Here is a 24,729-nt window from a genome sequence, read left to right on the forward strand (position 1 = left end):
GCAGGAATTTTAATGATTAAATTCTTTATTTTAACATTTGTATTGGCAATTTTCCTTGACTAGCCTACCTTTAACATGTACTACCATCATTTCAACGTTAGGGGGCGGCCTCTTTACGCATTTGCTCTCTCTCTCCCACTCAGACACACACTCTCTCTCTCTCGCTCAACCACACAGACGCATTTGCAGGGCTGCCGCAAAGCCCCGTCCTCCAGGGCTTTTTAAACACCGTGTATGCTTCACGCTCCAACAATATCATCCAATTGAAGAGCCGCAGCGCTGAATGCAGTGCACCGACGGACGGACGGCCACCGTGGGAGCGAGCGAACGAGCACTGACACCGTTTTTGGGAGAAAGAGGACGACGACTTCGACGAACTGTAAAATAAAAATAAATAAATAGAGAGATACTGGGGTTGCGGGTCAGTGAGTTTAACCCCCTCCCCTCACTTTCGGTCTTGCTCTCGTGGACGGTAGTCAAAACAAGACGGCGTCTCGGTGAAATGTGACCGTATACCGTTATTTTTTTCCCCCAATGTGGTTGGGACTGCAGCCGGTCGCAGCTAGCTCGGTACGGCCGCGTTGATGCAGCAGCGCACGGCTGTGGTGTTCAAATCCGCCACCGGATCTGGGAAGACAATAGGTGAAATAAATACGCCGGCCTGGACTCCCCCTCCTCATAAAGATTACGCTGAAAGAGAGTCTGCAGAGTGGGCTTCACAAGGTATGTTGTTGTTGTAACACGGTTCCTACCTACACCACCCCCAGACACGGGGGCTTTGATGTCCACAGACATGCAGCCCCGGAGCGGATTCTTGTCTCTTCTCCCCCTCGTTGCCTTGACGACTATTGTGAGACTGCGGTAGTTGCTGACAAAGAAGGTTAATAATAGCTAATCCGTTTTTTTTCTTTTGCTAACAATGCAATTATTACACAACATACAGGAATAAAACATGTCTCGCTGTTTAAATTTATATAGGGTCACCTTCGACTGAGTTGACCTAATCTACATGGCTTGATACAGTATTGTTTTAATGCCATGCTTTGTGTGTGTAGTGGTGGGGCTATAATAATGATATAACGGCCATTCCCCCTCCATAACAGTTTAATCTAACCAGACCTGTTTTTTTTTGTCATATGGGCGTACACTGGGTAAAACTAGGTAGCTGCCAGCCATGCTATTGTCACGCTATAATTCATGTTGGCTACAGAACGTGCAAAATACAGTAATGACCTCATGTGTATTCGTTTCAGTTAGCCTACATATTTCCTCTCAAGCTGCATTTAGCAGCTGGTAGGCTATGTGATAAGTAGCTGTTTTACGACACTAATATGTTGCCCCAAGTTATCATGATGCAGGCATGATAACGTTGCATATTCACAAGACAGTAGCCCCCAATAACTGCATGGACTGTAAAGAAATCAGCTGTTAAATGACAAAGGAATCATAAAGAAGGACTTCCAACTACACAGGATTTTATAGAAAAACTGAAATCTAGTCATGTCATATTGCAGTGTTTTCTCCACATAGCCTACACACACACACACACACACACACACACACACACACACACACACACACACACACACACACACACACACACACACACACACGTCATTGATGATAATAATGTGTATAGTAAAGAGGTGAAGAACAGATAAATACACAGTCTAAATAAAACTGTTCAAGTGTGTCCTCCTTACACAATATAGTGTGTGCAATATTGGCATGTGTGGGTGCTGATTGGCATGTTTGTCCCACTGACTTATCACAGTTATTTCATCACTGCGACGATCTGCTCTAGCTCTATCTGTTGTGACAGGTTCGGAGTTGTTCATGAAGTCATTTCTGTGCCAACAACGGTCATGATTTTTCTCCCCCTCACAGTGTCCGTGTGAGTCAGCGGCTCGGTAAAGAGAGTGAAGTGACAGCCTGCAGGTGTAGTAGCTGGGGTCAGGATGGCGGCCGTAGTCAACTACGCTCCCCCTTGGTGGGTCAATCTGCTCCACCGGTTGCCTCATTTCAACACAGAGTTCCAGATCGTGAGCAGTGACTTCAGACCGGAGGATTCGGAGTACCAGAAGGTAAGACATGAAGTACTACGGGGGCCGTGGGAATAATTCACCTCCCACATTCAGAATTCATCATTCATTCCCCCTTCACCGTGCGGCATCACCTTGTCATCCCACCTCCTGCCACCTGCACACACACACTGTCATTTCACAGCGGAGTGGCAAAGTGTTTACGGAGGGCTGTCCCGCAACCATAGACCTGTGGGTTTCCTCTCTGAGTCGATCATTGCTCCATGTGTGGGTGTGTGTGTGTGTGTGTGTGGGTGTGTGTGTGTGTGTATGGATGTGTGTGTGTGTGTGTGTGTGTATGTGTGTAAGAAAGAGAAATGTCCTGAATCTTAGACACTGACCCCTTACCTGCTCCATCATCACCTTTAGGGGTAAATCTATTGTAAATTAAAATGAGAGAATCTGAGAAGGGAACATCACTCTTGGGATGAACTGCTTGCAGCTCCTAGACATATCAGACGAAAAGTGTTGGGATTAATAGAAAGAAAAGGGATTGCTGACCATTTTGATAATCATTTTAAAGTATTTTATAAAGCCAAAATGCCAAACGTTTTCTGATTCTTCTATTTTCTGGAATGGGAAGGTTTTTGGCTTGTATATCATTGTAAATAGTGTATTGGATTTAAGATTAATAGAGAAAATAATCTAGTCTAAAGCATGAAGCAGCTAATTGCAGTGGTTCTGCAGCGCTGCCTTAGAGAGCAGCTATATTTTTAAGAGGGGCTTTGGCCCAGTTTTGCTGCATATCATTTGAATCCTCCTCACACAAGGTGACTTTCAGGTCTCTCTCTGCGCCAGAAAACACAGCCTTCCAAGAGAACCCACATAAAGCCAAGACACGTCGCTTCAGAATCCCCCCCCCCCCCCATTTCATGCACTGCAGTCAGTCACCCCTCAGTGCAGTGTGTTGACTTGTATGGGGAGAGAGGAGAGGAGAGGAAGGGCGTGCAAGTTCAAGAGCTGAGCGTGGGAAGGCACCCACGGCCAGGAACAAGGGAGGGAGATGGGAACCGGAGAGAGGACGAGGAGGAGTGAGAGAGATAAAATGGGAGCGATTGGAGAGCGAGTGGATAGAGAGAGAGAGAGAGAGAGAGAGAGAGAGAGAGAGAGAGAGAGAGAGAGAGAAGGCTTGATGAGCCATGGGAGGTGCCTCTAAATTGCCAAATAGCCACTTCCTGCGAGCTATTCAAAGTTTAACTAAGGGCCTTTGTGTGTGTGTTTGTCAATGTGTGTGACCACTGGAATTTTAAGGACCCCCCTTTTCGGACTAATTACATCCTGACATATTTTAGCAGGCGAGGCTGTTTCTATGTCACTGAGCATTCTGCACCATGTGATCATATGTTTGTTTGTACTTAATTCGTATGTGGAGTTTCCTATATGTCACGTAACAGCATATTCACCTTCTGTGTCAGTGCGTATTTAGCACTTTACGTGGTCGATGTGAGGTCACAGATCTCCCTCAGGGGGTTGTGTTTGTGTGTTGTGTGTGTGTGTGTGTGTGTGTGTGTGTGTGTGTGTGAGTGAATATAGGGGTTCTATTCAGGGTGAAATCATTAATTCTGGCTAGACGCGGGGAGAGAGAGGGAGGGATAGAGGGTGAGAAGAACGAGAAGAAGGAGGTTGAATTGGACTGGGGGAGGGAGGGAGGGAATGGGGGAGAAAGAGTGGGAAGGGGAGGGATGGAGTCTGTTGTGAAAGAATGCTCTCTTTCTTTCTTTCTTTCTTTCTTTCTTTCACTCTTTCACTGAAGCCGTCTTTAGATTGGCTCAGTATATCTGTCTCAAAGGCTTTCATGCATCCACTCATCCAGCTGAGAAAACGAAAGAAAACGCACACACACACATACAAACAAGGTCCTACACAGTGTCCGTCGGTGCACTGAGTCCGTCACCTCACCTCATCTCCACACAACACACAAACTCTCACACGCAATAGAGAGAGAGAGAGAGAGACAGATTCTTCTGTGCACTGTTTTTCTTTCTGATGTGATTTGGCACAGATTCATCTGCATTCAGTGACCGAGCTCTGAAGCTGATCTAAACTTTTTTTCCCACAATGCCGCTCGCTCACTCGCTCACTCGCTCACTTTAAAAAACACATACAAATTTTTCTTTTAGCATTTATTCACAACACCAGCTGGTCTCTGATGACTGCAGAAGAAGGGGATGCTGACTCCGTGGCTTTGCGCAAGAACAATTCACAGAGTTTTTAGGGAGCTGAAATAGGAGCCTTATCCTGAGGTTCTGCAGGGCACTGAAATATCTTGTGTGTGTGTTTGTGCGTGCGTGCGTGTCATTCGTCTGTTTGTGTTATGGTAGAATCGCAGAGTCAGCTACCAGCCACAGTTAAAACAGCTGCAGGACATTACAGAGGAATCATGTGACCAGTAATAACACACACATATATATATATATTTCCAGCTGTGGAAAGTTCGGTAAGTCTGTAATCTGTATTTTGAATAGTGTGCTACAGTTTGCACAGTGGAAACGCATTATCTCATTTTGAAAAGGATCAAAGTGGATCAATGACAACTGGTGTCACCCATGAATCCTTTATGAGTTTCAAAATGACTGTAAAACACAAAGGCCTCCCTCTCTCTCTGAATAGGGATCTTGCCCTGAGTGTTAGGGTTTTGCTCTTTGACCCAGTAGTACAGGGGAATATTAGGAGTGAACTCCAGATCAGTCAGCGCCTCAGGAAAAAAGAGTTGAGAGGATAGTAGGCAAGGCCAGGCTAACACACTGGCAGGGAGAGTGCAAGGACAACTCACTGGAGCGGAAGTGATTGATCCTGTCAGCTCAAACTCTCGCACACACGCACGCACACGCACGCGCACACACACACACACACACACACACACACACACACACTTAAATGGACAGATTGAAAGTAGATCACTGGGCCTGGCCTTTTAACATTAAGCCCCTCCTCCTGCCAGCAAGCCGATCTTCAGCAGCATAGACGCGCACACACACAAACACACTCAAACTCACATGGAAGTAGATACACACGCACAGCCAAGCTCACCATGCTGATTAGTTACTAATTGATCCACGGTTTATCTGCTCTGACGGTTTGTCAGCCCGACAGTTAATCCAGCAGACATCATACACAGTGGGAGGAGAGTAAAGTGGCTGCAGATACAGTGGTCTTCTTCAGTCAGATTATGGATTCAACTTTTAATTAATACTCCCATGCACCAGACGTCCTGCATCAGTTGTTGTTGCTTTATATGCACATGATTAGTCCATTGACAATTTTTTGTGTCAATTAATAACGCGGGAAATTGAGTACTTTGGAGGAGTTGTTGGAGAATAAAACAAGCAATTTGAAGACATAACCTTGGGTTTTTTCAAAATTGTATTGACAGCTGGACTAGGAGTTTAACTAAAGTACTGATTATTTTCCTTATTGATACATCCAAAATTATTTGCTCTACAATATTTTCCCCCCCATGAAATGCAAGAAAAGAGATAGTAATTTTTATTTCCCAGAGCCCAAGATTATGGTGTTTGTTATGTTATATATGATGAAAACAAAACTGATTGACAATTTTTTTTCAGCTCTACAGTTCAATCCAGAAAATATCATCCATATAATTTTCCTATATATCACCCTAACTGGGTCATCCCATTATCTTTCTGGTAGCACGATATATGATGGATTGATGTCATGAAAAAAATCCTTTGTTATATGGCGCGAGGTTTCCTTCTCTTTACAGCAAAGCTTAATGCATGGAACTCTGTATGGTTTAAGCCCTCACGTTGATTTTAAAGGCACAAGAGATCAAACAATGCATTAGTGAAACACAGTACGCCTTTGCTAAAGCACAACGTCTCTAGCACTAAGCTTGAAGATAATAACGTTGGATAATACCAGAGACCAGGAATCTCCAGAGCTTACCCCTCTCCTCCTCCTCTCCCATCAGGACTCTCTCCTCACAGACTCCTCTCATCTTCTTTAACCTGTTGGAGAAAAGCAACCAAGTGATTTGCTCTCACTCAGTCCTGCTTTACTAACTGCTTTCCCATGACAAAATAATAGTTTGGCAATGACACAAACACAGAATTGACATTTGAATGCCAAAAAAAAAAATTCTGATAAGTGTGCAAGTTGTAACTCAAGATTGCCAGCAAAGTGTGAGTAGTGTGAATGTCTAAGTGGATTTTTAAGGTCCCCTATTATGCAAAATGCACCTTTTCATGGTTTTTCAACATTAATACGGTCCCCGGTTTGATAAGAGACTCCCAAAGTATGAGGAAAAAACAACCCTTTCTCTTTGTCTCCACGTCAACCTTTCTGAAAACCTGTGTTAAGAAATCCCAGAATCAGGGCCAATCAGAGCAGACTGGGCTTTTTGGTATGCGGGACTGAAAGAGACAGGTTCTAAAACTGAGTGTTTCAGACAGAGGCTGAAAAGAGGAGATTCAGCAATGGCACTGTGAGAACTATAAAGGGTTTTTTGGACACTGCACCATGGAAAAAGTTTTAATTAAAAAACTAAATTACGATTTTGAACCTGAAAATGAGCATAATATGTTAGCTTCCGGGCTCTAGGCTTTTAGATCGAGGCATCGGGGACTAGAAGTACATTGATGCCTAAGCAGGGACTGACTGTTGTGTCTCTCTCCTCTCCCTTCAGATGTCATATTACACCACTGCATCTCACACCCTATTACATCTCCTACAGTATCCTATCTACTGTAGTATTCTAGTGATCCACTAGCCTGGCTGTAGCTCTCTTGATTTGATACAGTGCCCTTCGCTGGCCTGATTTTAAATCTGCCACAGTTCACACTTTACGTAGAAATGCTGACCGTATTAGGCTGCATAGTTTTTCAATGTAAAAAGAGATTTGTGCTTTTGAAGACAAACTGGTGGCAGCATATCAGCTGACTGACTGTAGTGTGACTGGTAAGTCTGAACAGTTATTTCTGTGATGTTTCTGAAGTTCAGGAATTTATAAACAGACTGCCAAATTAAGCCACAGGGATAAGAAGCCAGCTAACAAGCTAAGCTACGATGGTGATGGTGGTATTATTATGCCAGCTAAACATCTTGATAGCGTTGTCATTTTGATTAACTGTGCAACTCCCTGACAAAAACATTATATTTAGTGAATTTTTTTTATATGATGTAAAGGTTGGCACATATTCACTAACACAATACACTTGCATATTTACAGTAGAGGCACATAAATTGCCGCAGGGTGAGGAAATCGCTGGCTGGTAGGGAGGAAAAATGTAGGTCAGCACAAAATCTCACTGTTTAAAAGCCTGGGAAGCCAGGAAGTTTACAAGGTTGAGTCAGATTTGGTTCTCTTCCACGGCAAAGTCCCTAGATTCACACTGTTGCTGTTTCTGACCGAGCAGAACTTCCTTTGTCTATTGTAAGTAGTCTAGCAGGTGGAGATTTTGGTTTTCAGAATAGTCCTGCAGTGCAGTGACCAGATTACCCCAGAGGGGACAGAAAAAACAACAGTGTGTGTGTGTGTGTGTGTGTGTGTGTGTGTGTGTGTGTGTGTGCGTGCGTGCGTGCGTGCGTGCGTGCGTGTGTGTGAGTGTGTGCGTATGTGTGTGTGTGATAGAAAAACCCTGAAAAGGATCAGTTTCATGGCAAATTGCTGAAACAGCCCTCATCTCTGTCTTCCATTTCTCCTTTTTTTATTGTTCAGTTCAGTCATCTTCTTTCCCCACCCCCTCCGTTCTCCTCCTGTCTGCACCCACCACCCCTTTCTTCTTTTTGCACTTCAAAGCTCTTAACGTGTGTGTGATCTGTGTGGTGGGTCTCTGGCGCACGCTGCTCCCCAACTGCAGCGTTTCCGCTCACGAGGTGTGCGTGTTTGATGGTGTGCAAATATGTTTTTTCATGGTATCCATCAAACACCCCTTTAGCAGCCACTTTTTTCTGGCCACAAATGGCTCGAGAGGGGAACATTAAATTTGTGCAACTGTGTGCGTCTGTCTACACAGGAAAGACTGAATCATGTCTTCTATCGACGTATCTGGTTTCTGCTCGTATCAGCTCATTCGCTTCCTGTGTATTTAACCCACTTCCTATTGTTCCCTTCCCTGTGATAAAGACAATTGTGATACATTTGAATAATGAATCAATTGAAGCTGGAGCCAGCAATTCTGGAGACAGCCGTGTCAAAATCACTTTTTGTCAAAATCTGTGAATGTCTCCTCACGACCAGCGTTTCCATACGGTTTGTGTGCTAAAAATAAATCTGGTGTTAAGACACAAGCTAGGCTCTGTAAACTGGAATGTTAACAAACGGTATGTAAAAAAGAGGGCCCACCACAGCAAGCTAGCAACATGCCCGCTTACAGAGCCTAGGCTGGGTTGATCGCTGGATTTTTTTTTTCAGCGCCCAAACAATATGTATAGGTACGGATAGTGATGAGATATTCACCGATTTCGACAACAAGCATTCTTCAGAATCGCTGGCTCCACCTTTAAGCTCAAAGTCTGAGTAAAGTATAACATGTGTGACCTGTGTTGTGTGTGAAAACATCAATGTCTTGCTGCCACTGAATTGTTCTTCCCTAATCTCTTTTGTCCCCAGTCCATTCTGCTGCTGGGCGCTGTGGCTTTGCTGTGTCTGGGCCTGGACCTCATCTTCCTCCTCTTCTACTCATTCTGGCTTTGCTGCCGGCGACGCAAGAGTGACGATTCCTCGCACTCTCATTCCCACTCCCAGCAGCCCAGCCCTGACTGCTGCTGCACTGCCTGGTGCGTCATCATAGCCACGCTCGTCTGCAGGTGAGAGAACATCCCCGTGCTAATAAAACATCTCTTTACACCTATAAGAAAAGCTTTTGAAAGTGCAAGGGAAAATGTCATGCTTGAGTAAGTGTAGGTTTATATTCTCCCCCCATTGTAAGGAATTGCCATGTAGCCTTAAGAGGAGTCACCTCTATGAGACTGACACTAGGTTTGAGTCACATACAGTAGTTACCCATGTTAACATAATGGTCACACATTTTGCTGTTAATATCCTATGATTAAATGTTGTGTTGCCAAAAGTTGAGAATGTTCTGAAAAAGAGTTATGCTTCTTTGTCTGCAGACAAAGCATTCATTTCCTTTCACACGCTGTCACTCTCAGCCCTGTCTCCATCACCATAGCAACTGATAAAAAGACATATTAACCTGGATTATAAAACAAAATGTTTTCTTGAAAAGGAAAAGACAAACGCCATCCTAGCTCACAAACAGGAATGAGATGTCGTGATTAACCAGAGTTACTGGAGCTTAATTAATTGTGCAATCTGGTCATGTCCTCTAGTTCAAAGCAAAACACTCAGTGAGTCATATTGTATTTTGCAGACATGTCTGCCCGACATACTGTAAACTGCAGTGCAGTTTTAGGGTTCTTGTAAAGCCTACGCTGAACTACAGCCATATATACTCTACATGTACATTGTTACTGTTAATCCACCTACATTCAGTCCACCCAGCCTTATTTATGCATGAAAGCCCACATGCTGTAATTCATGATCCAAATGATTGCACTCCACTGTTGCGTGTGTGGTTGTGTTTATCTGAAGCTGAAGGCTTTGTGTACACACTGAGGTCTTTTACCCGAGTGACCCAGCACAGCAGAAGCCTGTAGTCTATTTTGACCACATACCGGGGCTGTGTGGACTCTGAACTTCTTGTCACACAAATGCGCACACAAACATACAAACTATTCCTCTTTCATTCACTCTCTCAACACTTTTCTACTTCCCCTCTCTTGACATTTCCCCCCTATCTTCCCCTTTTCTTCATCTCTGTAGGTCCCAGACGTTTTTTTTTTAATTATTTGTCTCTGGTGGGCCTTCTGCCTGGCCTAGAAAGGTTGCCATGGAGACAGAAGCAGATTTGATGCAGAGAGGAGAAATGAATTATACAGTCAGGAGGAGACGCGTGTCTGTGTGTGTGTTCGCGTGACTCAGTGCTGAAGAGTGTTTTTTTGAGTGTTTTTTTGCAGGTTTTAATATTTTATGATTTACTATAATATTTCTTATTGAATATTTGATATGGATCTGAGTGTGCTGTGTGTGTGTGTGTGCTTGGTTGTGCAGGGTGGCGTGCTCTTGCGATTCTTTGTTCACAATTTTATATGACATCATATTTTATTTTTGGCTCAACGCTGGCTGACCACGTCTGGACTTTCTCCATTTGTGTGCAGGTGCTGTGTTTTTAGATACTATAAGCTGTGTATGGTATGATTTTGATGTTTAAAGATGATCAACAGAAAATTCCTTAAAACTTTTCATTATCAACTCATTTTTAAAATCATTTAATAAGAAAAAAAATCACTACCATTTTCAGGTTCCAGCTTGTTAAGAATGAATTCAGTATTTTGGCGTTGTAGATTGGTGACTGCTTGGAATTCATTGAAAGCATTTTAAAGTGAGGTCAAATGCGGCCAGGGATGCTGTTCTAAGAACAACAGACTCTGCTGCGGCTTGCTATGCCTGAATGTATGGATGTATCTGACAGCTCTATTGTTCTAATACAATGTAACACACTATTTAAATGTATCATTCTTAAGATTTTAGTCCTGGTTGATTTGACAACAAACCATTGTGCACCAAAGGAATTTAAATTCAGCATGGCAGTGGCAGACATCGGATGATCAAAGCTACTCACTTGATCTATTGAAAGTGGTTGTTGATTTTAGGAAAATTTTAGATTATAACTTCAATAAACTGGCTGATGGAATAGCAGTTTGTGTATTCTCAGGTCAGTACTGAGTATAAAATACAACATGACATCTTGCTATTACAGGATTGAATATGCTCTTTACAAAATTTGATTAGATGTATTTGTTTTGGAGTCAGTTGCATCCGTTTGATTTGGACCTGAAATCATCCTGGACCCAATTTTTTACTCAATACAACATTTACTTCCTCATCTTCTGAGCTCAAGTTCAGTACGTTTTAGTGTGCCCATTTAGGCACAGCAAAGCATTTTGATGGGCTGAAAAGCAGCGCTCCATCTCTCCGAGTTAACATCATTCCAAACAGGTTGCCGTTTCCCAATGGAAAAATAATGTCCTTGTAATGCATGTGTTTTTTTGTTTTTACAGTATATGTCTGTGCGTGTTTTTATCAGATCTAGGCCAGCCAATGTTTGTTGTCATTTAAGTGACTTGAACTTTTGTCTCAGTGCTTTTTTTCTCATACCCTAAGCTGTTGGTTAATGAAGTCATGAAATCCCCTGATAGGAGCAGCAGGTATTAAACCCGCTGGATCAAACTCACCGTTAGAGAAAGACGGATGAAAGGAATAAGAGGGAGACAGGAGTGGAAGAAGAGGATGAGTAAACAGCAGTGGAGGGAGATGATGATTTACTGTTAAAACTGAGATGACATGGAGGATGAAGTAAGATGGTCGGAGGCAGCAATGGTTGGGGTATTAGACTGATAAAAGAGAAGAGATTTACGTTAAACTCCTTGCCTGTGTATTCATCTTTATTATGTCCCTCTTGTCCAGCCTGTTCCTCTCTCTATTTGTTGTTTTATGTCACAAAATGTCCACTGTAGGGCTCTGAAACAAACACACACACACACACACACACACACACACACACACACACACACACACACACACACACACACACACACACACACACACACACACACACACACACACACACACACACACACACACACACATGCCCTACACAATAGTGTGTTTGTGTGTCAACCTGCTGCAACACGTCGGGGCTACTCAAGATCTAATGGGCTAGAATGAATTGCCTTAACAATGGCCATCAATTTCCCGCTGCAAATCTGCCTGCTGTTATGGTGCAGACAGAGACATCATCAATACAAAGAGTGCAGTCATACACACACACACTTGCGCACATGCACACATACAGTAAACAAAGAGAAAAGAGGGGCCTACGAGGGCTTTAAAGAGCGGGTGAGAATATAAGAGCAGTGTGGGGAGGGGGTGAGACGGTTAGATGTGATAAACAAGAAAGAAAAAGAAGACGTCTTCTAAAGTGGTGGTGGCGTGAATTGGGTGGACAAGGTGGGATGTTATAGTGTGAACATGGTTAAAGAGCTACTAGGGTTTGAAAGAAAGGTTGTCTGGGTCTAGAACCCCAGATATTGTAGCATGATGCGGAGCTGCAGAGGGATCCTATTATGTGCGGTCTGGTGACCCAATTGTTGTGTAGACTTCTTTGTGTGTGTGTGTGTGTGTGTGTGTGTGTGTGTGTGTGTGTGTGTGTGTGTGTGTGTGTGTGTGAGTGAGTAAATCATTCCTGGTAAGTCTTGTGCTTGCCTGAGGGGTGATAGCATACAGCTCAGTGACGCCTGTTGCTGGTTAACAGTAGAACTGCACCTAACAACTCCACTCCCTTTGTTTGTGTGTGTGATTATGGAAAAGAAAGGAGGAGAAACAAATTGTTGAACTTAATTCATCCATATTGATTGTGCTGCCATCTGATGGTTGAATTAGTCATTGTGTTAACACTTGGCTCTTCCTGTCTTTTGCCTCCCAGCGCTGGCATCGCTGTAGGCTTCTATGGCAACGGAGAGTCAAGTGATGGAGCCAATCGTTTGGCCTACTCCCTCCGCCATGCCAACCGCACCGTGTCCGGGGTGGAGAAGCTGGTGAGTTACCGGTTCCACAAACGTTCTCATAATATAACAAAGAAAATAAGAAGAAATGTGTCTAATGTCAGTTTCTTACTTCATTCCTCTGTCCTGTGGATGTCCAGGTGTCAGACAGCGCCCTAGCCTTAAACCAGACAGTGGAGGAGAACTTAGTGCAGTTGGAGACAGCCTTCCAGGAGCAGACCGACTACGTGTCCATCGTCCAGAAGCTGCAGGGACAGCTGGACGAGCTGGTGAGGCTGATGGTGGATATTCCCTTCTGGTCCAATACTGACGTTTCCCTGGAGGACTTGGCCCGCAAGACGGAGGCTTTTGATTTTTACAGGTCAGTATTAACAAGGAATGGTGTTTTGTTTGTTTATTTAGGATCCTTAATTATTCCTGAAAACTAATCTTTTAAAATGGCATCAACAAAGTTATGGTTTGGTGATTTAACATTAGAATACATTCAGTGTTATACCATTGGTCTTGGTTAATATTCCTTGCAGACTGTGTTGTTAGGTGCAAGGTATAAACATTAAAACCACCACCGCTCTGGCCTGGACATAATGTTGTTAAACAACAATATGAAACAGTAGAAAAGCAAGTGAATAAACCAAACCAAACTAAACGTTTTGCTTGATAACCTTGTGTCCAAAACCTTTGGCGCAAATGTGCTTGTGATTTGATTGTTACCTTTAATGAAAAAGTTTTTAAATAGAGTATAATATCATTTGTTTTTATGAGACACTGATGTTATTTTTTTGTATATTTACAGGTGGTTGGGGTATCTTGGCCTGCTGCTGTTTGATGTACTCATTTGTCTTCTGGTGCTCTTTGGTCTGATACGGAACTCCAGGGGCACTCTGATTGGGTGAGTTACTTGACATCATACGCCAAAAGTTGCTCCTATTGGACGAGCCCAATCCTGTCTGGACTCTGAATCTGCGTCGGTTAAAATATGTCATACATGTCATGTGAACGTATGGATTTGTTTTGTCCTTCAGAGTGTGTCTGCTGGGGGTTTTGACTCTGATAATCAGCTGGGGGTCTCTCGGCCTGGAACTGGCTGCCGCTGCTGTAAGTGTAACCATGACAACATTGCCGAGTTCTCTGGCTCTGCAGTGATGTAATCTTTTTGTGGAGTGAGTGTGCTCAGCGAACATGTTACTGTAGCCTGATGTGTCATGTGTGCTTTACCCTCTTACAGTCCAGCAGCGACTTCTGCGCATCCCCCGATACTTACATCACCAGGGTAACCAAGGAAAATGCTGTCATCAACCAAGGTATGCAGACAAGTAACGACAGGACCAGTGAAGTGGTGGCTGTCGTTTTCCTTTTAAGGTTTTTGTGCTAGAAAACAGTGTTTCCAAAGCAGTGTCTACATTCTAGCACTCGTCACAGGTTAAATAGTCCTGTAACCAAAATCTTACTTCAATATTTGTAGAGGTGAAAGAAACCAGTAAGAATGAACCAAATATTGTGTTTGGAGATGACTGGCCAATGAACTGCTTATAGGCAGATACTGACAAATAAGCGGAAAAATCTTTCATAAACCGCAGTTTCCACCCTGACAGTTGAATTTCCCCCTGCCTGACATGTTCTATTTTAAGAAACAAGTGTGTGCGTTTCAGTGTGTATCCAAGGGGATTGTGTTTGACTGACAACTCTGGTATCTAAAAGCTCTTTCTCTCTGCTGACTGCAATGCATCAGCAATCCTGCACAGCACACAGCCCCTTCACCAGTCCTCTTGCCTGTCGCAGATGTAAATGAATAAATCAAATATTCAGAGCACATTTTGGCCCTTTCACTCACGGTCGTTATCTGATCTCTCTCTTTCTCTTAATCCTCTTATATCCCTCTTTACCTCTCAATTGCTCCCTTTCTTCCTCTACCTCCGTCACATCCCCTCTTTGCACTCATCTAATGAGTTACGTTGTCTGTAGGCCGTTTCCGCTCCGCAGAGCACAGATGTTGCCTCAGTAACACACACACACACACACACACACACACACACACACACACACACACACACACACACACACACACACACACACACACACACACACACACACACCTACTGTGCCCATATTTGCTTAATACTGCTTACATACCACCCTATACTGGGCTTCAAACATAACGTGACAGATGTTTCCTTTCTTTCATTAATTGTATATTTTTAAATGTATGTATTATTATTCACTTACTAATTATTGATTTGTACATTCCCAGATATCCTGCAGTATTACCTGAGGTGCGGCCCTGGCCAAATCAACCCTTTCCAGCAGGTAACTGTTCCCCTCTCTTCTTTAAGTTATTCTAAAATGTTAGCTTTTTATCAAATAAATTCCTCTTTATTTAATTTCAGGTGTCACTTACCTGCTTAAACTTATAAAGCAAGTCAATAATCAAAAGGTGTATTTGTTTGTGACCCTTGTGTCTCTATGTTTTGTAGAGGCTGTCAGGGAGTCACAAAGCATTGGTGGAGATGCAGGATGATGTGGCAGAGCTACTGAGATCAGCAACACGCGATTATGCCAACACCAAGGTTTGTGTGCTCAATCATCTGTAGGTTTTTTTATTTTCACGGATGAGCGGATTTGTGTTAGTGGGAGCGTGATGAAAGTGGCAGTTACAAAAGGGCCAACACACACACACACACACACACACACACACACACACACACACACACACACACGCACACACGCACACACACACACACACACACACACACACACTTCAAATTGTATATTTCAGCAAGCATTTGTAAACTTTGCTTTTTTATGTGTAGGGGAGTCTCGAGCAAATCCAGTCCGTGCTGAATTCCACCGAGGTGGGTCTTCACCAGCTGACTGCTCTGGTGGACTGTCGCAGCCTACACATGGTGAGTCATTCAGCTACTGTTGTGTAAGAGCAGAAAAAGTCCTCAAATCAGAGACATTCCTAACTACTGACTCACCCCCCCTCCATGCAGGACTACGTTCAGGCATTGACCGGCCTGTGTTATGACGGGGTGGAGGGTCTCATCTACCTTGTTCTGTTCTCCTTCGTCACCGCTCTGATGTTCTCCTCAATAGTGTGCAGTGTGCCACATACATGGCCTGGCAAGAGGTAACACAAACACACACACACACACACACACACACACACACACACACACACACACACACACACACACTCCCTCACTGAGTCTCTCTCACAAACAGACACAAGACTCGCACAACATTAACCTAAATCAATCTCTTTAGTCAATCAAAACACTAACAGCTAACATGTTACCAGTCCTAACTTCTTAATTGTCTAACTCAAATCATCTTATGACCCGAGAACAGTGGATTTTCCTCCTGAACTGTTGTATCCTTCCGTTGGTGTTCCTGCCTGTCTTTGCATCCATCCATTTGCTCAGCAAGTTTTGTTCATTTTAATAGTTTGCCTTTGGAAGTCTGGCTGATTGTTTGTGTGTCTTTCTTTGTACATATCTCTCATTTTCTTTTTTTTTTACGCTGTGGACGTGGAGCACCAGCACTGTCTTAGATTGTATCACCACGTTATTTTTTTTCCCGTTTTTTTTCTTCTGTGCCCCACTTCCTCCTTCTGTTCCATCCCTTCCTCCTCTCTCCCTGTCCTGATTTGGAAACGCTTTGGGCTTCAGCGAATTATGGTGGATAAAAAAAGAAATTAAACGACCCTATGTGCCGATAAATGGCTTGTTCCAATAGCCATTCAAAGAGGTAATGATTGTACTAATGGTAAAATCAGTGCAAAGAACCCTAGACATGCAGTGACAAGGTTTCACTCTGGTGAACAATTTATATTATGTAACACTGCTGTGCCATAGTGTAGTACCTTGTACCTTATACACTTGTTTGTTGGGTGTGAATGACCAGCAATGCTAATGTGTGGCCCAGCAGGTATTAAACATCAATCGATAATGTCCCCATCTTTAGTAAGAATAAACGGCTCAAGGGGTTGGTTACTTATTAAGGCTGACTGTTCTGCCTCTGCTGAGTCTGTTGATGGACTGCACAATTTAGCTCTTTTTTTGGTTGCCCGAGTGAAACACCTCCATCTAGTGGCCAGTTAATGCAGCAAGCAACTTATTTTATTGCCTTTTGTCTCTGTTAAAATAGGGCCTTGTTTGTTAGTATGTGGACAGCTGTTGTAGTCTTCCCAAAAATAACAAAGAAGAAAAAGAATCGACTGCATATGCAAATGTAGGTGTATTCTGTGGTTGAACCATCCATTGTAGGATCCAGTACATTTCCGCAGCCAGAGATTAAACTTCCAAATCAGCACATATCTTATTTGTTCCCTTATTCTGTTACGTTGCTGGCCATTTTACATTTCTGACCATTTTATGTCTGAAAATGGTTTGCCCAAACCAGCCATATTATCTCTTTTTTTCCTGATGTTTATGCTTTAAGTTTCATGGAGCACTCAGTTGATGCATGAAGTACCTTAAAGAAAATGGACTTTGATTCTGTTGGGACAATTTTAAACAGACAATTATTAGGAGCAAATCTTCCATCAATTAAGGATGACTGCATGAACAACATTACTGCATGTTTCAACTTTAGGATTATCAAGAGTATTCTCTTCTCATACAGTTAAATATTATGTAAGCACACACTGCAACAAAAACAGCTGCATGGGTCTGGGCTGTGTAGTACTATTAGAGACCCCACTGTACTTGTAGTGGACCTGTTTTGTTGATGAATGCTGCCCATGTTCCTTTTCTTCTTGTTCAGCTGCTTTGGGGCTGAAGGCATGGCCTTACCGAGTCCTTTTTGTATCAAGGGACTCCACATAGTTCAAGTGCACCTTCCCCTCTCCTAACTTCCTCTTCAACCACTTGTTTACACTCTGTTGTCTCTCTCGGATCTCCCTCCCCTCTACCTCCCCCCCTTCCTACCCATCATGCCCTCTCGTGCCCCGCCCCCACCCTGACCAATTGAAGGACGGATGAGGAAGACGGAGAGGACGAGTCGGGCGCCTCACGGGGCGGTGTGCACGATAACCTGTACCGCGTTCACATGCCCAGTCTCTACAGCTGTGGCTCCAGCTACGGTAGCGAAGCTAGCCTGCCCGCTACGGCCCACACTGTCAGCAATGCCCCCGTCACTGAATACATGTGAGTTAGCAACCACTGCTAGCTAGAGGCTAGCAAGATCCATACACTGCCTGCCCTATAGGTAGCTGATGCTTGCCCCCTCGTGACCCAGACTAGCAGAGTAGCAACGCTCACTGCCTGTGATTTGATCAGTTATAATAGCTAGTTTTGTGCTGTGTATTGCTCCCATGTCCTTTGTGACACAGTGTTAGCAATATATCCCTTATATGCTGATAGAACAAAATGCTGTCTGCTGTATCAGCCAGCATGCCGGTTTCAGTCCACAATGTTTACAAAAACACTTTTAAAAATTATTTAGGTTTGCACTCCCCATATCTTAAGGTAATTATTTCACCCTGCTTGCTAAGTGTTAGAGTTTGCCACAGGACTGCTTGCTCTACCTACATAAACACAAATATGCACAAGACAATGAAGCATATACTGTCTTTCTCTCTAGTCTGCCACTGCTTTCTACTATTATAGCTGTGAGCTGATCAAGTTCTTTCTGATGTTTGCTGCGAAGGAAATAACTGTAGCTCTGCAGCAAGAAAATAGGAAAAAAGACAGTACTTGTATTTTAAAGGTCTTGTGGCATTTTGAGTCATGTGGTCTGTTAAAGGACCATGAATTTCATTTTTAGGGACATTAACAACACACCCGGATGCTCTGTACCATCCATTTGGGTATGTACCAGTGGTGTGACACTTGCCTAAGATAGTTACTCCCTTACAGGGAAGTTTGGTCAAATGCTCATAAGTCAAAGTAAAGCATTGCATGGTTATACAGTTATTTATACTTGTCGTGTTAGTGAGATATGATATTTAAGAACAAGAGTCAGCTGCTACCAGCTACCAGATTCTTATACTCCTAGAAAACAACTTCAATATCTTAAAGCAGACCTGTCCTGTAGAAAATGGTTTGGCAGTAACTTAAACTATACATTAATAGTAAATGAATGAGTTAACTATCCACCAAAGGTTTGTAGATCTCTGAATGTGAAGATCAGTGCTGTAGATAAAAGAGATAAAGGGAACAGCTCTAGTTAATTGTGCTTGTGAGGGCCATTTTAAGCTCAATGAATGAATATTTTATGTTTTTAAGTCTTCTTTTTTAAAACCATTTAATAGTCAAAATGTGCTTCTACAAATACCCAATATAGACGTTTTTATTATACATATCAAATATTTACGTAACACAAATTACTGAGCATTTTAATTACAAAATGCTTGTCTTTTCTGCATCGTTAAAAAACAGAATGTTAACTTAATGTTGGACTGCGGAACAGGTGTTTAACCTCTGGGTTAACGCTAACACCAAGTATCCCATTTGTAATTATTCCAGAGGCCATTTGACATTTGTCAGAGAGCCATTAAGCCATTAAGTCATTAAGTCGTTATCCAGAGCAAACCACAGATCAGCAGCAGAACAACTGAGCACCAGTGGCAGGGTGTGCACATGCAGTAACCTCTGATTCTATAATGCAGGAGCCAGAACGCAAACTTTCAGAACCCTCGGTGTGAGAACACCCCCCTGATTGGCAGGGAGTCCCCTCCACCCTCTGTAAGTGCACACTTTCTAGAACACACTCTCCCTCCGCTACCTTCCAATACCCACAATGCAGCTGGGAAACATTGAAACCCGCAGAACCCACTGAGATGGCATTTTACAAACTCGTAATGTAATGAAGGAGGCATGGTGTTGATATATGTTCTTGAATCTTACTGTATTTGTGTGATGCTTGTATAGCGTGCTAGTGTGGATATTGGAAGGTAGTCCCCTCTCCCTACACCACTGCAAGTTTACTCTGCTCAAACTAGACCGTGATCATGGATCGCTTCTATGAACGTCATTTTGGCAGCCTGGGATAAACTGGAAGTTTGTTGTTAGTAGGATTGGCACTTGCATCAAAAGAGAGGCTTGTCTCTTTTGATAAGTGTAATTGACGGGTGATGTTGGACACAAAGTTGTCCTCTATTTCTGATGTAAACCGTGTGGTTGGTTTCACTGTGGCTGACACAGTGCTGTCTGAGGAGAACGTGTAGACCATGTAAGAACAGAACCAGCACATAGACTTGGATTTAAAAAAAATATTTTGAAATGTAGTACATGAAGCTCTTTCTTCAAACCAAAAAACATAATTCTGCAAGTCTTGCAGGTGTCTTAATTGCACCTCTTGTTTTAAATATCCGCATCAAACAGGTCGACTATTCTGCTTTGACAAGGTGCCGCTGGGCCTGTAGTTGTGGATCTTGTTCCATTCAATATAAACTGCATACAATGCCGTTGACTGACACAACGTAATAACCAATCTAGCATTATAACCTCTGAAAACCCTTACTCCATTTGACCTGGCAGTGACGCTGAAAAATGGTTGACAGTTCTGCCCCCCGAGCCCAAACCTCTAAAGTTCCTGCTCCTCCCCCTGTTCCCATAGTGTGTCTATGTGTGCATTTTCTTGTCGAGGTGTATGTGTCCTGTTTCTGTGCCCCCTCACCTTTTCACCATTAAACAGTCACAGGAGCACACGTGTCCCACCTCCACTGTTGAACTGTAGCAGACACCAAAAATGGCCACCATTCATCATTCTTAGGCAGCAGGGCTGTCGACTGGAGGGCCGCTGTCCTTTTGCCAGAACCCTCACCTGTCATCAGTGTCTGCAGCGATGTGGAAACCAGATACCTCCTACAGTAACTCTCTAGAGACCACTAACTCATACCAGGCTAACCTACTACATCAGAACTAGAGCACTAACTGAAAACCACTGACAAATCGGACCACATCTGCTAATTTATAATAACATCATCCAGGCCTAATCAGCTGTTTAATAATGAATGACTTTTGTAATCAAACTCCCGGCTGTCCAAATGACTGGTCAACGTATTTCTGCTGTACCTGTGTGTGTTTGTTTGCCTCACACGCCATCACCCTATCTATCTATCTATCTATCTATCTATCTATCTATCTATCTATCTATCTATCTATCTATCTATCTATCTATCTATCTGTCTATCTGTCTGTGATAGATATATACAGTATCTATCTATCTATCACAGCAAGTCACATAGCCTGATCTTATGCACATTATTTAATTGTGAGATGTTTTTACTTTACTTTTAAGACATAACATTACTTTTATTCTTGTAAATAAGGCGTCATCATTTTCATAATTCAAACATGTTTTATCTTACGGCCTTTTTCTCCTGATTTTATCTTCCGTTCTGCTTCTAATTCTTTCCCAATTTAATTTCTCCCTCTGGTTGTCTTCTTTTCTCACCACTTTTCCCCTCCGCCCCCCACCTCTCTTCACTCTCTCTCTAAACCCCCTCCATTCTTTTTGGTTGTCCTCCATCTGTTCAGTACACCTCTAGTATGAGAGCAAAGTACCTGGCCACCAATCGACCGGACCAGAACCGACGCTCCGTTCCCAACGACCACCTAGACCCGGCTAGCCGACCGCACCCCACCGCCCGACCACAGTCCTCAGTCCACTAGAGACTGCGCCGGTCCAACCCAGTACTGCCTGAATCCAGTTCTCACAGCCAATAACAAGATCACACTTTTAAAGCACCACAGTTTCTCCAAAACGGCAAAACAACACTGCAAGCCAGGACTCATCAACCAAGCACCTCAGCAAAGGACAGCACTTTGAAGGTCACCTTCTACTTCTCACCCACAGTTACCCACACAGAAAGGTAAAAGATACAGCATATTCCAGAAGATCACACTTTGTTTAGTGTGCCGCTTGTTCCAGCGCCGCCGTGATGGATCAGCCCACATACCCACAATGCACAGCGGTTAAAGCGCCTTGGCTCCGTCACTAGTCTCTTCTTCTGCTTTTAAATTATGTCCTCATCCACAGGGATCCGTGCACAGCCCTCCAGTGGTGATAGTTACACAACTCAGTCCTGACACATTCTCACACACACACTAACACACGCACGCACACACACGCTGTACAGACCTGTAAATAGTAAATGTGTGCTTTACTCTGATTTTATGAAAAGAAGTCTCTTGAATCATTACTGGTAATGTGGTGTGCTGCGTGTTTAATCATGGACATTTTTGCTGTATCGCTCGTGAAAAAAAACACACATGTGCGTGCGCACACATAGACGGAAACATCTGTATAAATAATAAGCCAGTGAATCAGAAAGCCATGTTCAAATATACAGAGTAATACCACATCCTCTCAATCTCTATAACATTGTCGTCAAACTAAGACTTGAATCATGAGCTTGAAAAGTGTGTCCACGTCTCTCTCCATATTTGTTAACGTGCACATACAGCACATGTGTCGATAAATGCATTTTAAATATGAGCCAGGAATCCTGTTATGTAATAACTGCGATAAATTTGGGGGATTCGGAGCAAGAGACAATGGACATAAGAGGGCTCAACTTGTGCCAAAAAACTCTACATAATGAGGAATGCCTGATACTGTCCTCTTCTCCTACTGCCTCCAGATGTCTCAAAAAAGGGAGAAAAAACCTCACATGGAATGTTTTCCATTCGTCTGTAAATAACAAGGAAAGAGGAAAGACACTTGAAAAAGGAAAACCATGGACAGAAATGGAATAATGCTCACTGAAAAATGTGACTTCCGTTTGCCAGGTGCTATGTGAGCCAGTCAAGGTCCCAGAAGACTGAGAATGGACAGAAAGGTTGTTTTTTAGTTGTTACTTAAATGTTTTTTGTTTTCATTCAGGGATGTGATCAGGAATAGAAAAAGCAGCTTTCCATCATTACTGAATGGACAATGTGTCCCGAAAACCTGAAAAAATTATTATCAAAAAATTATAATTATGTCCCTGATTAAAAATGTTACATAAATAGTAACAAAAAACAAGGAGAGTGTATTTTTATTTTTATCATAAGCTGAAATTCGGGATGTGATACTGTGAGCAATTGAAGTATTATGTTTTTTTTCTTCCTGGGCTTTTATTTTGTTAATTGGTTCAGCCACTTTTCTTTAATTTAATTTTGTTTTTACCCACAAGCACAAATTCTATTCAAGGTGACTTTGCTAGATGGAGAAGTAAAACAAACTGCCTGGAACACTGCCAGTGGTTTTTCCCTCTGCTCTTAAACTCTCTGTATAGTGTATACAAAAATGTGGTATCCGTGAACTTGTGTGTGTGACATCGCTGCAGCGTGATTGGCTGTTGCTCTATCTCAGTGTTGCTGTGTGTAATTACAGTGATCAGTGTGTGTGACTGGCAGCAAGCAAAGGGGTGGGCCTATCCAGCCCGAGTCATTTCTACACGGAAGCCACGCATGCCCTCATACACACACATTGAAACACTTACACATACATGCTGTACAGACATCCACACTCAAAACACACACACACATACAGACACACAACATTTTCTTATAAAACCCATCTCTCCTTACCTTTGTCCTGTTTACATTCTCCTATAGAACTGTATAGTCTACTCACCCACCCACAGCTGTGACATCACGCTGATAACCATTTGCATTATGGGTGATGTAGTAGTTAGGAACTGCATTTCACCATTCCCAACCTTTCAAACACCATTCCTGTACAGCATTTTAATATCTTATTATTAATCAATGACCACTTCTCGTATTAGCGAGACAATCTTATGTGTGATTTTACTAGAAAGAAAATGTCCATGTTATGGTAACAATGCTACCTATGGTCTAGTACTTTACAGTGTTTTTTTTGTTGCACCAGCGATGCAAACAATGTCAAGATCTGTGGAATAGTCACTGATTAATGGCCTTTCATAATGTTTTTAACTCTTACAACACTCTTCATATCACAACATGTTTATTTTTATTTTTCTGTCTTGTAAAAATCAAACTTTAAAGATTAAAATAATAGCTAGCTGTTTTGTAGGAGAATAAAGGCAAGAGCAGCGTTTTTCCTGTCTTATTAATGGTAAAGGACTCTCTGTCTTGCAATGTTTTATTAAAACTATTCCAGTGTAGTCTGCACACTTGACTTAAAGTCGTATTTGAATTCCTGTGCAGATGCTTTCTGGGATTTAACCAGTAGGTATGTCTTTGATGCTCCATGTTTTAGAGTCTTTGATGTGTGCTATTACAGGACTTCAAATACACCTCTATCCAGATGTGACCGTCAAACAATGTTTTCTATGGCTGTTTTTATTTTCTGATGGTTTAACTAAGATATTAATGATGTACATGTCAAAACTGTGGTAATGATATCATTCAGCCTGGAATAAATGTTTTAAAAAAGAAATTAAAGCAACTTTAACGTACTGATTAAGACTGTGGGTTCTTTTTGACTTGAATGAAAGAACATAGAGATGCCTGTTATGTTTTAATCTTTCCTTTGACACAACTGGCATTGTCTTATCGGGTCGTAGTGCACCTCAATGTAACAAAGGCTGCATGTCTGCACTGTCACTTGATCATAAAGCAACAGTTATTCAGTCTTTGAGGTTTGCAACATTCCAACCCCCAAACAACTATTATAAAGTATTATCTGAATACCTTAAGTATCAATAGTGCTTGTTCTGCAGTAAAATGGCCCCTGTGACTATTCTATCATATCTGACAATATTAGATGAATGCTGATCATGTATAAGCAGTATTTTTATTCTTGTAGCTTGTTGAGGCTGAGATTAATGGGAGAAGAAATTATACAAAAAAAATACCCAAATTTGTGTTTATTTTCTGAACTTGTCTCTGATGGGAGATGTATCTTTACGCCTGGCCAAACAAAGTAAATGCAAAGTAACATGTTGCTTACAAATATATGTAGTGCAATAAAATCAAATGAACAATAGTTCCCTTTGAAATGTAGTGTATTTTTTTTTTTTTTTTTTTTTTTATACCTTTATTTATACAGGTATATCCCATTGAGTCCGAAGACTCTTTTGCAAGGGAGACCTGTTCCCATTTACACGTTACCATTCACACACAAATTCATACACCGATAGCAG

The 24,729-nt window shown here is 42.4% G+C and overlaps 1 protein-coding gene across 2 annotated transcripts; it reads left to right on the plus strand.

Moving 5' to 3' along the window:
• The first annotated feature begins 293 nt into the window (after positions 1-293).
• LOC307251692 (protein tweety homolog 3-like) lies at positions 294-24,027 on the plus strand. 2 transcript variants are annotated; one of them, XM_080029087.1, is made up of 15 exons: positions 294-723; positions 1,888-2,084; positions 8,653-8,849; positions 12,590-12,701; positions 12,809-13,029; positions 13,462-13,557; positions 13,691-13,763; positions 13,894-13,969; positions 14,917-14,972; positions 15,140-15,232; positions 15,476-15,568; positions 15,659-15,795; positions 17,642-17,815; positions 19,279-19,354; positions 21,152-24,027. In XM_080029087.1, exons 2-15 carry the CDS (start codon positions 1,959-1,961, stop codon positions 21,284-21,286), a joined length of 1,665 nt encoding a protein of 554 aa, XP_079885213.1. In that variant the 5' UTR covers positions 294-723; positions 1,888-1,958; the 3' UTR covers positions 21,287-24,027. The 2 variants fall into 2 exon arrangements, with proteins under 2 accessions (XP_079885213.1, XP_079885214.1); XM_080029088.1 differs by lacking the exon at positions 17,642-17,815.
• Positions 24,028-24,729: the final 702 nt, after the last annotated feature.

This window comes from Ammodytes marinus (assembly GCF_949987685.1).
Source record: "Ammodytes marinus genome assembly, chromosome: 6".
Taxonomy (NCBI): Eukaryota; Metazoa; Chordata; class Actinopteri; order Uranoscopiformes; family Ammodytidae; genus Ammodytes; species Ammodytes marinus.